This window comes from Telmatherina bonti (genome assembly GCF_933228915.1).
Source record: "Telmatherina bonti genome assembly, chromosome: 7".
NCBI lineage: Eukaryota > Metazoa > Chordata > Actinopteri > Atheriniformes > Telmatherinidae > Telmatherina > Telmatherina bonti.
In genome coordinates this window covers 20272455-20286571 of record NC_136625.1, presented here as the reverse complement: position 1 = coordinate 20286571, position 14117 = coordinate 20272455, and the positions used below count along the sequence as shown (strand labels likewise).

At 37.8% G+C, this 14117-nt stretch overlaps 1 protein-coding gene across 1 annotated transcript in view; it reads left to right on the top strand.

Annotated features, from left to right (window-relative positions):
* spidr (scaffold protein involved in DNA repair) overlaps nucleotides 1-14117 on the top strand; it is a 41990-nt gene that overhangs the window by 1243 nt on the left and 26630 nt on the right. The window contains exons 5-8 of the mRNA XM_079243208.1: nucleotides 950-1092; nucleotides 6892-7127; nucleotides 8243-8352; nucleotides 9789-10008. Coding sequence (XP_079099334.1) covers nucleotides 950-1092; nucleotides 6892-7127; nucleotides 8243-8352; nucleotides 9789-10008 — 709 coding nt within the window. The remainder of the gene's footprint in view (nucleotides 1-949; nucleotides 1093-6891; nucleotides 7128-8242; nucleotides 8353-9788; nucleotides 10009-14117) is intronic.

Here is a 14117-nt window from a genome sequence, read left to right as displayed (position 1 = left end):
TCTGAAGCCTTTTACTTATGTGATTGGTTTTTTTTTTTTTCAAGGTTTTTTTTTGTTTTACACACAACAATTAAATGAGATATAATTTATTAACTGATCAACTAGAAATGGAAAATGTGAGACGAATTGTTCCTCTTCTTGTCCAAATATTCTCTTGAACTACTGGGTTAGGGTTAGAACTGAACGCACCAAAGTTTCTTGAAAGCATCACTGTGTTAACATTTTTTGTCTTAGATCAATACGCTACAACAATGGTTCTCAACTTTATTTCAACAATATACCTCATGTAAAATCATTTTTCAACAAAGCACCCCCTTAAACCAGGGTTATCAATTTATATTTTGCTTAACAGGCCACATGTAGTTCAGTCTGATTTCCAATGGGTCAGACCAGTAAAATTACAGCATAATAACCTATTTGTAATGAAAAGTCCATGTCTAAAATATTTAATAAATTTTATTAGCTTTAAATATTAAATATACTCAGTTATACACATTTACATTTCTATTTTATATTTTATCTGTCTAATTTTTAAAACTTTTTTTGGGCATACTTTTACATTTTTATATATTTACTATTCATTACAGCTTCCAGATTGCAATGAATCTAGAAACCCAGGTTTCGGAAAGTGGAAAAATTCAGCATTTCACATTGTGGTTAGTCTAACCTCTTAAGATCTGTAAGTTATCCTAAATCTACATATGAGTGGATTTCCACATAGGTGGACTAACTTGCCTCATATTACAACTGAAGTCAAATCCATTATGTCAGAATGATAAAAAGACAGAATAAGTTATCCCTCTTTCTCTGCTTCTACCTTGCTTTCTCCAAACGCCCCAAGTGATAAGTGTATCCAATTTAAAAAAAAAACCAAACCAAAACAATAAAAAAAACACTTGTGCTATAGATTACATTTACTAACTTTTTACTCCCTTCTTTTCTTTGTTAGATGAACTTCCTGTAATAGACACAGACAGTGATCTGGATGAATCTGGGAAGGATGTTGAAAAGGACAGTGGGCAACAAATCTCAGACTGTGAGTCAGACTCTTCTGATGAAAAACCCAAAGTCTTCCCTCCTAAATCTGCAGAGGTAAGTGAACTGCATTTAGAGAAAAACTATTACCAGAGTAACATAAATTTGTACTCATGAATCTAGATGGTTTTTTATACCGATTCAAAAATATACTAGTCTGTAATACTTCTGGTTGAAGTTCACTGAAAAGAAATTGTTGTAAACAAGGGTGTAATTAATGTAAAAGGTCACTAGGTGGAGCTATAACTCCAATCTATCCACATTTTGCTTTGATTATATTGTCCGCACCAACAAAATTGATAAAAAAAAAATCACTGAAAATTAGTAATTGTTGTTCAGAGTTTAAGTAATTATTATAGAATATGCTGTTGTCTATTAAGGTGATCTACCCTCCTCCTGCAAAAAAGCTAAACAAAAAAAACTTAAAAACCACAATAATTATCTGAAGCATGAATAAACCAATGAATGGTAGCTTGGATTTAAACAACTCTGTTCATCGTGATCATATTTTGATATATCTCAAGACCTATGTGACTTCTAACACATGACAAGTTGTTGACAGATTGGCATTTCTATGTTGCAGTATACCCACGATTGTTGTTGGATTTAATTTTTTAGATGAAATAATTAGATGCTGATATTAGTTGTTGGCTATTTCAGTTACAGATTTGCACATTTATTCTTATATGTCCATTACGATTCAATTTAGATTCAAGATGCAATAATTAGATCATTAAACAATTATCAGTATTTTTCTTCAATCTTTTTTCCAGATTGAATGTTTTTTTTTTTTTTTCTCATTCCGTGGCTACATTTATACTGCTTTATACTTCATTCAATAATTCAATTAACCAAACAAATGTATCTCTGCTGTCTTTCATTTATGTCATTTTCTGAACCGCTTAGTTGAGTTAAGGGTTGCGGGGAATTTGCAGCCTATCCCAGCAATGAACAGGTCGCCAGTCCATCACAGGGCCAACACATGGTCCCACATGGAGACAAACAACCACTCACACTCACATTCATTCCTAGTTGAAAAAAAAGGGTGATCTGTTAACCTAACGTGAGTGTCTTTGGATGGTGGGAGGAAGCTGGAGTACCTGTAGTACATGCAGACACAGAAAGGACACTGTTCAAATCTCCCCCCAGCCAAGGCTTGAACCAGCAAGGCTGCAGTGTTAACCACCACGCAACCTTGCAGCTCATTCTATTTATGTGGAACCATAAATGAATCCAACACATAAAACATATTTTTGATGTTTTCTTTAAATGTTTCCCAGGACTCTTCAGGAAAAAATGTGTTGGCAATACCTCAGAACAACAACATTCTGTCTAACCTGAGCTGGGAATGGAGCTCTATTCCCTTGTTTGCAGTATTACTATTAGATTTTTATTTTGATTGTAAAAAAAAAAAAAAAAAAACCAAAACAAACTTACATATGGAGTCAACATTGTCCAGGTCTTGTCTGTTCTCATGTGCATTAAAAATAAAATGTTTTCATAGCTAGCCTTCTAACTCGATGAGTAAGTCTCACAATCTGTAATAGTAGCTGCAAGGCTAGCTGCTAGCTTACTGGAATCTTTGTTGAGACAAACCGATGCGTCAACGTGACATGAACTTTTAGCTTCCTGTCACACTATACAGCTGCTTTTATGTAAGTTAATTATTATGAATCATAATTATATTGCTGCATGATTAATTGAGATTAAAGAGTTAAATAGTTAAACCAAAATCTCGGTTTTGTCAGCAGGGCGCACTGCATGAAAACTTGCATTTGAGTTTGTACACTAGTTTTGCTTCAGTGTTGTAGTTAGACCAGTGCTACTTTAGTTATTGTGGTTTAAATTGGCTGTGATTTTATGTTTATCTGGTAACCACTAGGCGGAGTGCAAAGCAGTCATGCATTGAAATCCTTAGAGGCCCTGGCAGGTATTGCAAAAAGCCCTCTCTGTTATGAGGTTTCATTGTATGAGGTAGCAGTAAAACTTTTAGTTTAAATGGAAAAGATATGCTGGCAACTAAGTTGTCTAAGCAGATTTTATTTTCATGCTTAATGTGTATGAAATTCAACTTTTTCTGTTGTAAAGATTCAAGTAGTTGATTTTACCCTCTATAATATTTAAGACAATATTAACTAAACATGGCAATACAACAAGCTTCCATCTGCAATTAAAACACAATCAACTGCAGTTTTCCCAACTGGGAAAAAAAGTCCTGAACAAACAGGCTTTCTCCATTTTCCCGACAGTCCACGATCACTGGGGTGTTTAACCGACAGATTAAATACAAACAGGGCAGTGCAAAATGGTGTGCACTCAGACAGCGTGGTTGGTAAAGCCATGCTACCCTTTAATGTTGTTAAAAAGGCAACATTTTGAAAAATGTTGCAAACATTTCACAGCCAGTATGAATTGCCTGGATGAACATACATGTTACAAACAGCAATTCCACAACTTTATAATGACATGAAAAATGACATACTGAAGGCAGTCAAAGACATTCAATTTTACCATTCCACCTATGGTCAAGTCCAAACACATCCTCTTATATGAGCTTGACCAAAGGACTAATAAACTGCGTTACATAGTGTTTAGAGACAATATGTTCCAGATAACCACGTTGCCAAAACCCCAAGGGAAATTCTGATCTGTTTTAGCAGACTGGGGTCTGGATAAGGATGAACTAATCTTCACATCGCACTAAATCTTCTTTCGAAATTAAAGTATGTTGATCTTTGAAAGGGTGTACTTGCATTACTATGGCATTATTATTTTAGTTGAAAATGGTCTCAAAAAGACAACAATAATCGCTTAGCGCAATATTACCGTCTATCACAATAATTTGTGAGAGTTGCATGGAAAAATTTGCTACAGTGACAGGCCAGTGACAGGTCTGTATAGAACTCCAAACATTCTAGATACGAGGGATGTGCACGGCAAATTGAATAGTCAAAAGGTTTTTAAAAATTCAGCGGTTTTGTTTGGATAACAATTTTGTCTAATTACGCAGAGACATTGTGCTGTTTGCAGTGCTGTGTTAAAAGAACATTGTAGCCCCTTTTTAAGGTAGCGGAGTAGAGAGAAAGGTACAGCATGTCAGCTGACTTGAAACACAGGCAGTGCGTTGTGATGTTGGAGCAGAGAAAGTCAGTTGTGAGAACTGCCTGTTTAACCGTGAATATTTTGCTACAAGCTTTAAAAAAAAAAATCACCACACAGCTCCTCTAGTTACAACAGAGTCCCATGTCTGCTTCACCACTGCTGGGTAAAATAAAGAGAATTCATCGTGAAGCTAGCTGCAGCTTCAGCTAGGAGTATTCACCTCACCTCCCGCCTCCCAGCCTCGCTTTAGAGGCAAAAACAAAAAAGTTTAACAGTTGTTTTCTGTTTGAGTTTTTACACATGGTGATGGCAACAAATCAGAGCAGCAGTTAGAAAGTCCACACAGAAATGTTGTTCTTCAGCTGCAAAAACACCGGACAGAAAAATGAGGGGAAAAAAACTGGTTTTGTTGTTGCTGAAAGCGCCTGTTGATTCATGTCTAGTTGTGTCTAGTTCATCTAGCATAGCAGCTGCAACATAAATACTCCCAGCCTAGATTCAATCCTGACGTCTCCCTGACTTGCTTTTTCCCACTCAAGGGCACTAGTACTACTAACCCTACTCACAGAATGTAAAAAAAAAGGGAAAAAAAACAACAAAACATGACAAAACCACAACAAAACAAAGACACGTGTGGTATACACATCCAAATAACATCTCACACATGTTCTACAATTTTCTTTTGGAGATATCATTTTTATTTAATAATTGACAATGTCATAATGACATCACAACTATTTGATTTTTTGACAAGCCTGACTAATCAACTTCAAAAATCACCTAAAATGTCTGTCCTTAGTAGATGCTATGTTGCATCTTTTTAGAGCAACATTTTTAGTAAAAGATGTGTCAGCTTACAGATGTGCAGGTTCTTTTTATTTTATCTTATCTTCCATTTTGGTGATGCTTTTTTTTTTTTTGCATGTGTATGTGTACTTCCTTAAAGACAGCATTTTTGTGGGTAATTTTTAAGAGAAAAATCATAAGGCAATTAATCAAAAATGATAACGTAGTCCAGTACTTAATCTGTGGTTAGACAAATATTCTCTCAAATCTCCTAGACCCAGTTAACACTAGAATGAATAATTTTTGCAACCTCATGTATCTAGAATAAGATCTTGACTGACTTTCGTACTCGGAAATCATTCCCCAGCAGTGTTTGTTAAAGGCAGGGCTGGCATGGAGAGAATGTACAGGGAGTGGTGAAAGTGCTTTGCTCATCTTCAAGCCCACACACAGCATCTAGACTTGACAGGACATACACATAATTTATCAGCCAGATGTGGCTAAATGAATCAATTATTGCTGAGTTCATGTGTTTTGTTTTTTTTTGTTTTTTTTTTTGTTTAAATGGCATTTGATTAAAAAGTCCCAGCAGGCACTTGTGTCCTCCTTCAAGTATCTGCTTGTTAAACTCCATTCTACATACTGTAAACCTCAAGATGAATACATGTGACCAGTGACTTGTGATGAAACTGTTTGAGCTTGGAGTCTTCATGTTTAGAGGAAGTCTGTCAACAGATCAACATCACTCTGGCAGACCCAGCTACTTCCTTTTGTCACAACTTAATTTGCTACCATCAGCTTTCTGGGGTCTGACGATCTTTTACATTTAGGGCTTTTGGTCAGAACTCATGAATTGATGGCGCTTTAGGGGTCCTAGCTTTCAAATATAGAGTTTTTCAATGTATATTACAAACTATAAAGATAAAGTCAAGTTATTAGCTGAAGCTCTTTATTATTATGCTTCGGCACATCGCTTTATTTTGCGTTCACTAAATATGGATTTTAACGTCAGGCGAATGTACTAGCCTAGGTGGACTTTTTATTTGATGCTCGGAAAGAGTGCTTACACATTGGCGGCTGTAAATCAAACCGGATCTAGCAGGACACAGAAGGGGAAGATCCTAATACAAGGCAAAGTTTATTACTCCTGATAAATGTGTGGCTGACTCAATAGCTGTTCGTCTGCCAGATTTCTGTGTTTTTGTACTAGCTGGTGAAAGTGGACGGGCGGAGCTATGAAGGCAACTTTGCATTTCAAGGCCAAAGAGGATGGCCGGTTTCCAGATGCAGTGTGTTGCTCTGTCTAACTCCCGTAACATACGTGCTTAAAGGGGTCAGTGACCTTTGCTCATCAGAGTGGAAGGAGAGAATATAAACACAGTTTTACTACTGTTTGCTCAGGAAAACCTGAGAATGGATCAGCCTGCATAGGGCTGTGTACTTACAATGCTTTCAGTGCTGGGTGAAAACATTTTTGAGTCCAAGCCAGGAACATAGTGTTCCTTTTTCTCTGTAGCTGGTTAGAGTGTGACGTCTCCTGGCAGCCTGCCTTGCAGGGTCAAGTTGATTCAAATAAGAGAGCAGATTGGCTGACGAGGCCTGGTATGCTGGTCTTGTCTGCACATGACAGACACTCAAGTTTCTTGTGGATTTTTCCATGTGAACAGATTTCCCTCAGGTGTAGTGAGCAATGATACAGCAAAAAAAAAAAAAAAAGTTTGTTTTGTTACCATGCTTTGTAGATTAATCATTCTACACACTGTCTGTGTACCATATCCACCCATTATTATTGAATTTGTTTATTTTAATTGAATTATTCCTGATTAATGTGTCATTTTAGGTGTTAAAATCACATTTAACAGTCTTTCAACACTTTAATATGTTGGTTTTAAAAAGACAAATTTCATTAACAGAGCATCCCACCACCCCTCCACTGTGTATAAATAATAATTTTTACTTTTCTTCTAGGTGAAAGAGTTAGAGATCTCAGGTTATGTGTCTGATGGAGAGGATATTGGCAGCACACTAACCACACACAAACTGGACTCTGATAGCTTTCCTCTTCAAACTGGTGAGGGCAGCAAAAGGTCACTTAGTGACTGGGTGAAGTCTGCTCAGGCGATGCTTCAGACCCCTCAAAAACTGGTTGATAGACAAGCCAAGACCCCAGAAGACTCCGCCAAAAAGAAAAGAAAGTTTCAGAGGTTTGAATCATGTCATTGATAAGCTTTGTTAGGCTGGATTTATACTCCTGCAGCGTCTGCGTAAGGTTGGTTACAGTGTCACCGCCGTATGCTCCACATAGGTCTTCGCACCTCTTCCAGACCTGTCGTGCACCTCTGCTTGCAGTGCAGTTAGGTAGAAGCACTTGTGATTGGTTAGTTTGTGATTATGTGTCTCCAGATTTTTGAAGCTTCTTGCTGAAGCCGTTAACACAGAAGAAAAACTGCAACAAGACATAACCATATGCTTGAATGTACGATAAGAGCTCGTCAGCAATGCCGGCTCTACCGTACGCAGGCTCTGCACCAGTATAAATCCAGCTTTAGGCATCCACCAACCAGTTATCTGCAATACACCAAAATAGTTTTAGTTTAATGCCACAACTCTACCAGTTGCTGGTAACTTCTGAGCAGAGGTTTATAAAGTGGAAGTAGAAGTAAAAATAAAGCAGAAGTCCTGCCATGTTTTTGGATTTACTGATGCGTTCAGAACAGGTGTTTTCACTAACAAGGTCATCTACCTGCAGTGGAGCTGAGATAATTAAATTCATCTGGTTTAGTGACTGGTTGGAAAGAGCTGCCGGACAGGACTTCTACTTTCTACTTTATACACCTCTGCTTCTGAGTAGGTTTTAAAAAATAAATAAATAGTAGACTTTTCATAAAGTTAACACTTTTCATGTAGAAAGAACCTTTTACACAGCTGTTGCATATAGTAGACATGTCTCATAAAATGGCACATTATGCAGAATGTGTTATAGTGGATTGCATCATGATGAGAACGAGCAAAGTCAACTTAGAAACATGAGACAATATAGCTTTCTTCCAGGTGACAATCTTTGTGATTTTGATTGCAATGTTTCCACACAAGAAGTGATGATAAAAGAGACACCTGGTGTCATAATGTGGCTGCTAAATGTCATTTAAGCCCACCAAATCTGACAGATGGCAGTCTGCAGTCTCCGACTCCTTTTTTTCTGCATCAGAAAATCTTTTTATTTTCCTTTGAAACTGTTCTGCTCAAGTGTTAGGTCATATGTGCTCTGTGAGTTTATCACATTACATCATCTCCCTCTGGGTGTGTATTTGTTCCACAGTGGAGGTCTTGCAGAGAGGCTGAGTCGACTCCAATGCAGACAGAGGTCAGCCATAAGTTTCTGGAGACATGAGTCCATCTCTGAGACCTCGGCAGCTACAACCCCAGCAGGTGAACTGCATCACACAAAGTTGCATATTTCGGATTTAATCGGGATCTTGATCACATATATCTCTGGCTTAAAAGCATACTTTGATACGTATGTGTGGGATGAAGCACGCTTCTTTTTTTTTCTTTTTTTTCCCTTCTAACAAAAGTGATAATATGGAGGGGCTGTACTGACGCAGTATTGGCTGCAGTTTGATCACTGTGACTGAACTGTGAACTCACAATCTAGGTGACAGGAACTAGATTGCTTGCCTAGAACTTTTTTTTTCTTTTTCCTTTTTCCTTTCTGCGGTGTACTAAACCACTTATGCTCTCTGGTTGTTAAGTATCTCCTTACTATAGGACATGAGCATACTCAAAAGGTGACAGTTGATGACGGAAAAAAAAAAAAAAAACGCCCACCCAACTCTGCTCAGCTTGTGGGCAGTCAATGGTTTGATCAGCATAAGTCAAGACCTAAATGGAGGGTGATGGTTTGGAGGTTTATACTAACCTGACCTCATTTTTAAATCTTGTCAACATATGATTGTTTTTTTTTTGTGTCATGGATTCTTCCACAAGACAGTTGCAGACCTAGATAACATCACAATTTTTGAATGTATAATAAAATCCATATAAGCTTGTTTATTTTCTTCTGTCACACTGCCTGACGTGCTGAACAATAACAGTGTTGCCTGACTAGGTCATGTTGCAAGAAGGCACTTGCTCTTTTCATTTTTACACATTTTCTTGTGTGATGTAAGAACGCTCACATATGCACGTGTATGAAACTGAATAGTTTCTTGACATATTTTGTTGTCCGCATCTTGTCATTAATGCTGAAGAAAAGGACTCAAATATATTATTGTTGGTAGAATTTTGCAATGTGAGACATGAATACACAGAACAGAAAAGAAGCACTTGAAAGTCATGTTTGGACAAATGCAAGTTAAAACTTAATAGCTCCCTTAGTGATCCACTGGATATGATTTACTCTTATCACATTGAAATGTACCCTCTGGCCAGTAATATAAACAGACAATGAAATGCATTGATTCTGCCTTCTTATGCTGTAATTTTAAAAACTTAGTGCTGTCAAGTTTACACATCAATTTTACATGCTGCTGCATTGCTCTCTTCTATCAGATTGATTTATATCTGGTGAGCATCATCACAGTTTCCTTTGTTTTATTATCTCTGTAAGCTATGTTTAAGGTTAAAAGCACACTCAGTATTATGGTGAATATCCAGACATTTGCATTGTCACCCAGTTGGATATATAAAGTTTTATAGCCTGCACAGCTTTGAATTCAAAAAGTGAATTAGTCTTGTGAGGAATAATGACTTTCACAGAGAGCAGTAGTCCATTAGAGCACAAGTACACTCAGGACACAGAAACACAAGCACATGCAGGCCACTCGCCAGACTCTCAACATCTGTGTTGTTGTTTTGCTCTCCAGTGGATAAACCTGGGGTGCTGGTGCTGGAGGTGCTGGAGGTCCATGAAGAGTGCAGCTTGCAACTGGCGCACTGTGAGCACCATCAGCCCCCCGGAGACGACCACCAGCACAGCAACCCTGTCTCCACGGAGAGAACTCTTATGTTGGTGTTATTCAACAGAGAGACAGCAGCCCAGCTGATTGCTGCCCCTGGAGATATTATCCATATATATCCACCATGGTGAGGGGATGCAGCTTGTGTCACACTTTAAACTTTCCACATACATATTGTTTTGGCCTTCAGTGTTCGAAATGTGTTGGTCAAGAAGATTTACATTTGTTTTAGAAAATCTGTGTCAATGCTTTATGAAAATTATTTTTTTTAGGTTGTTTTCCGTTGTTGGGGAGTTAATTGTGATGTGTTTGACTATGGACAACTTTTAGTAGTCAAGTCACTCTCCCTCACTGTGTTTTCCACTACACAACTTAAAAAGATAAAGTCATAGCACACCCGTGCTACTAATCATACTTGGTAACTCTGCGATAAACTTGCAAAAGTTTGTGTGACATCTGTACAGTAAAAGCGACCTGTGGCTTTGACGGTGGGAGGTGTTAAGTGCTTGGAAACAGTAGCAGAAATCATTAACATCACTGTTGACAAAGTTACGCTGCAGCCATATTTGTGATCAACAAAGCTTGGGCTATGATATGATGTGAAAAATAGGAGTGAAACAAAACCGTTAACCTCAAACAATCATGTGGAGTTACAAAGTATGGGGGGAAAAAACAAAGCAAACTCTTTCTCTAGTCTGCAGCAAAGTTTAAATACTGAAGATGGAAAAGGAGACCAATGTGGACTGGCATTGGTTGGCTTTGCTATAAGATCACCACAATGTGGCCCAACTGAGCTAAACTGAGCTGGTGGAGGTCTGCGTGTGTGCATTGTATTCTGTAATTCACTTCTCTGTGTGCAATACAGAAAGCATGTAAAGAGAAATAACATGCTGTGGTATAAATAAACAACAATGTTAAATTAATTATTCTATTCTATTCTACAGTCATTTAGCAGACACTTTATCCAAAGCGACTTGCATATGAGTGAGAACGACACAAGCACGAAATCAAACAGTATAGGGCATCATAGGAAGGTACTAGTGGACTGTCCAGTTAGACGCAGGTCCTTCCTTGAAGTGCTACAGCCTTTTTTTTTTTTCTTTTGTTTGTTTTTGTCTTTTTTTTTTTTTGTTTACTCCCTTCCCACCCCATAATACCACCTATGTTATAATTCAAAGAATTAATACCATAGAGTTTATTGCAAAGAACTGAGCTAAGTTTTCGGACTTTCCAATAAATATAGCTGTACTAGGTGTTGAAGTGCTCCTTGAAGAGCTGAGTCTTCAGCTTGCTCTTAAAAGTACACAGGGATTCTTAACATCAAACAGTTTGTGCTAATAGAGGAAATGTAACCTGAAATAACAAGGGTTCTCATTTATCAACAGTGTGTGGAAAATGTTCCTAATTCTTGTGTAGGAACGAAATTTGTTAAGTACAGAAAATATCCTGATTTATCAAACTTGTATACACACACACCAGTAAGTTAATAAATCCCACGTTTTCTACATAACTTAGCTCATGCATGTTAATGGTCATTTGCATTCAGAAAGGCCTTAATTAAGCATATATAGAAATAACACATCCTGTTTTGAAGTCGTGCGAAAATTGCCTGCGTTTCGCCTCAGTGATGAAGAGACAGAAAGCGAATACATTTCTGCTGAGTTGGAAGCCAACCAAACATCTGTTTAGTTCAGTTAACAATATATTCTGTGAAAAGGTTGAACTAATAAATAAATGCTGTAGAAAGAAACAAGAACAGTAAATAATTCGTGATCTAGGAGGTATCTTTGTCATTTTCTTTTACAAGGAGAAATTATTCATTCATCTAATATCAAACTATAAAAACAGTGAACTAAAACCGTTGTAGAAAGTGTCAGAGCACACAGGCGGGTTGTGTCTGCAGCTGGAGGAGATCAGAACTTCCACCTGTTGTATTTCTGTCCTGTGATGTTGTGACGAAATAAAGAATAGATCGCTGACCCGTGCAAAAGGATGGAGTTCCTGTTTTCCACCACTAGGTTTATGAGGAAATGTGCCTAAATTTACACATGATGCACAAGTACAAGCTGGAATGTTCGCACACACACATTACACACACTTCTGTGTGTATGCACGGTTGATAAATGAGGTCCCAGGCTTCAGTATTTTGGAAACAATTTGCATTTTTCAATTGTTAAGTGTAGCACCAACCAAACCACAATATTGGTCTGAAAAATTGCAGTTACCGGTAATTTTTTTTCCAAACATGTTTACCCATACTTGATAGATACTTATTTCAACCGTGTAAATGGCCTGACTGACAAGTTTAACAACCCAAGTTGTTTAATGAAAATGTTATCAAGATTTCTCTGTTCTTGTTTTGTTTGGCTTTTTTTGTTATTATTGTTGCTTGGTTTTTGTTTTTTTTTGTATTGTTTTTTTTTCTGTTTATATCGTGGTTTGGTTGGTAATAAAAAAAAATATACAAGAGAAGACATTGTTTGAGCCAGTTGCATAAAAAAGGCTGATGCACGGCATGTAGAAAAAAAGAGAAAATGCTCAGAAAAGAATGCTGTTCATGTTAACTCTTAACTGTATGTTGGAAGTGTAACAAGATGATGCTTTAAGGTTCAGCATACACTAAATATTCACGTGCAAGGATGAGTTCCTCACATGAGGTGGGGGGTATGTACGTGTTGTGACCGCCTTAGAATTAAGACAGCAGTTAATTCCAGCTGTTGGAAGTTTTGGTTAAGTATGTGCTGGAACATCCAGGCTGGCGGAAACGCAGGGGCCTCTTCAGTTCTCTGACGTCACGGACAGCTCCAGGGAATGCTTCGCATTCCTCTTCCTGGCAGTGGTTAGGTCATTTCCAGAAAACTGAGGAAAAAACACAGTAGGATTATTTTCTGGAGCATTTGGGAGTAGAGAGTGGAGGGAGCCAGAGGACTTAGATTGAAAACATCTGGCAGTTTGAGAGAAACTGTAGCTTTACCGCCCCAACTGAGCTGTTATATTCTGTTCATGTGAAAAAGTTCTGGCAGCAAAATACATTGATATTAATTTCTCCTAAAATCTGTGTTTATAAAAGGAAAAAAACATCCTTTCTGTCACAAGAAATTTGAATAAATAAATATTCAACCTTATTTGGAAAATAGTTGTTTTTTAGCATCACAATCATGTTAAAAAAAAAACTGACAAGTTTGGTGTCCCCTGACGAGGTATGGTTTATCTAACTTAGACAGTTACCTTACAAGTCTTAGTGGAAAAACACAGAATTCAGCACGTCTGGTAAAATTCCTCTTATCAGTTTCCTGTGTGACACTGAGGGGGGGGGGGGTGTTAACCTCCCACGTAATTTCTGCAGAGTAGGTTGTCTCCTCCCACCTCCCACGCCTTGTTGTGAATGTGCCGAAGCCTGAGCGGAAATACCTTTAGGGACTATTCACTTACAAACAGTGACGGCAGCAGCCAGCGCCACTCCTTAACCTGGCTACCTGTCTGATGACAGCTGCCCATTCACCTGTTGACAACGGGGCCACACTTCCTGTGTGAGTGATGTGCTGGTTCTCATGAACAGCATGTTCTGCACTGAAAAGATTATAGGCTTTTATGATGACTGATCTCTTGTGCAGATCTTGGCCTGATAAACATCACTTTTAGGATTCATTGGAGCATAAGTGTGTGTTTTGGGCATTTATATGGGCAAAAGAAAGTCTCTGATAAAACAATACAGTGGTTAAAGTGTTTCTCAACAAATGCTAAATGACAGTAGGAGCAACAAGTAACAGTGTATACATATATATATATATATATATATATATATATATATATATATATATATATATATATATATATATATATATATATAATATAATATAGCGGTGAATACGTATAATATAATATACATTCATTCATTATCCAATCGCTTAGGCCCATGAAGGCTTGCAGGGAAGCTTGAGTACCTATCCCAGCAGTCTTTGGGTGAGAGGCAGGGTACACCCTGGACAGGTCGCCAGTCCATCGCAGGGCCACACAGAGACAAAACCACTCACACTCACTCCTATGGGCAATTTAGAGTAACCAATTAACCTAACATGCATGTCTTTGGACGGTGGGAGGAAGCCGGAGTACCCGGAGAGAACCCACACATATATGGGGAGAACATGCAAACATCACACATAAAGGCCACTGTCTAAACCTTTGGTGTGTTACATTGTGAATAATTATGATGGTTGTTGTAATTAATGAGCTTGC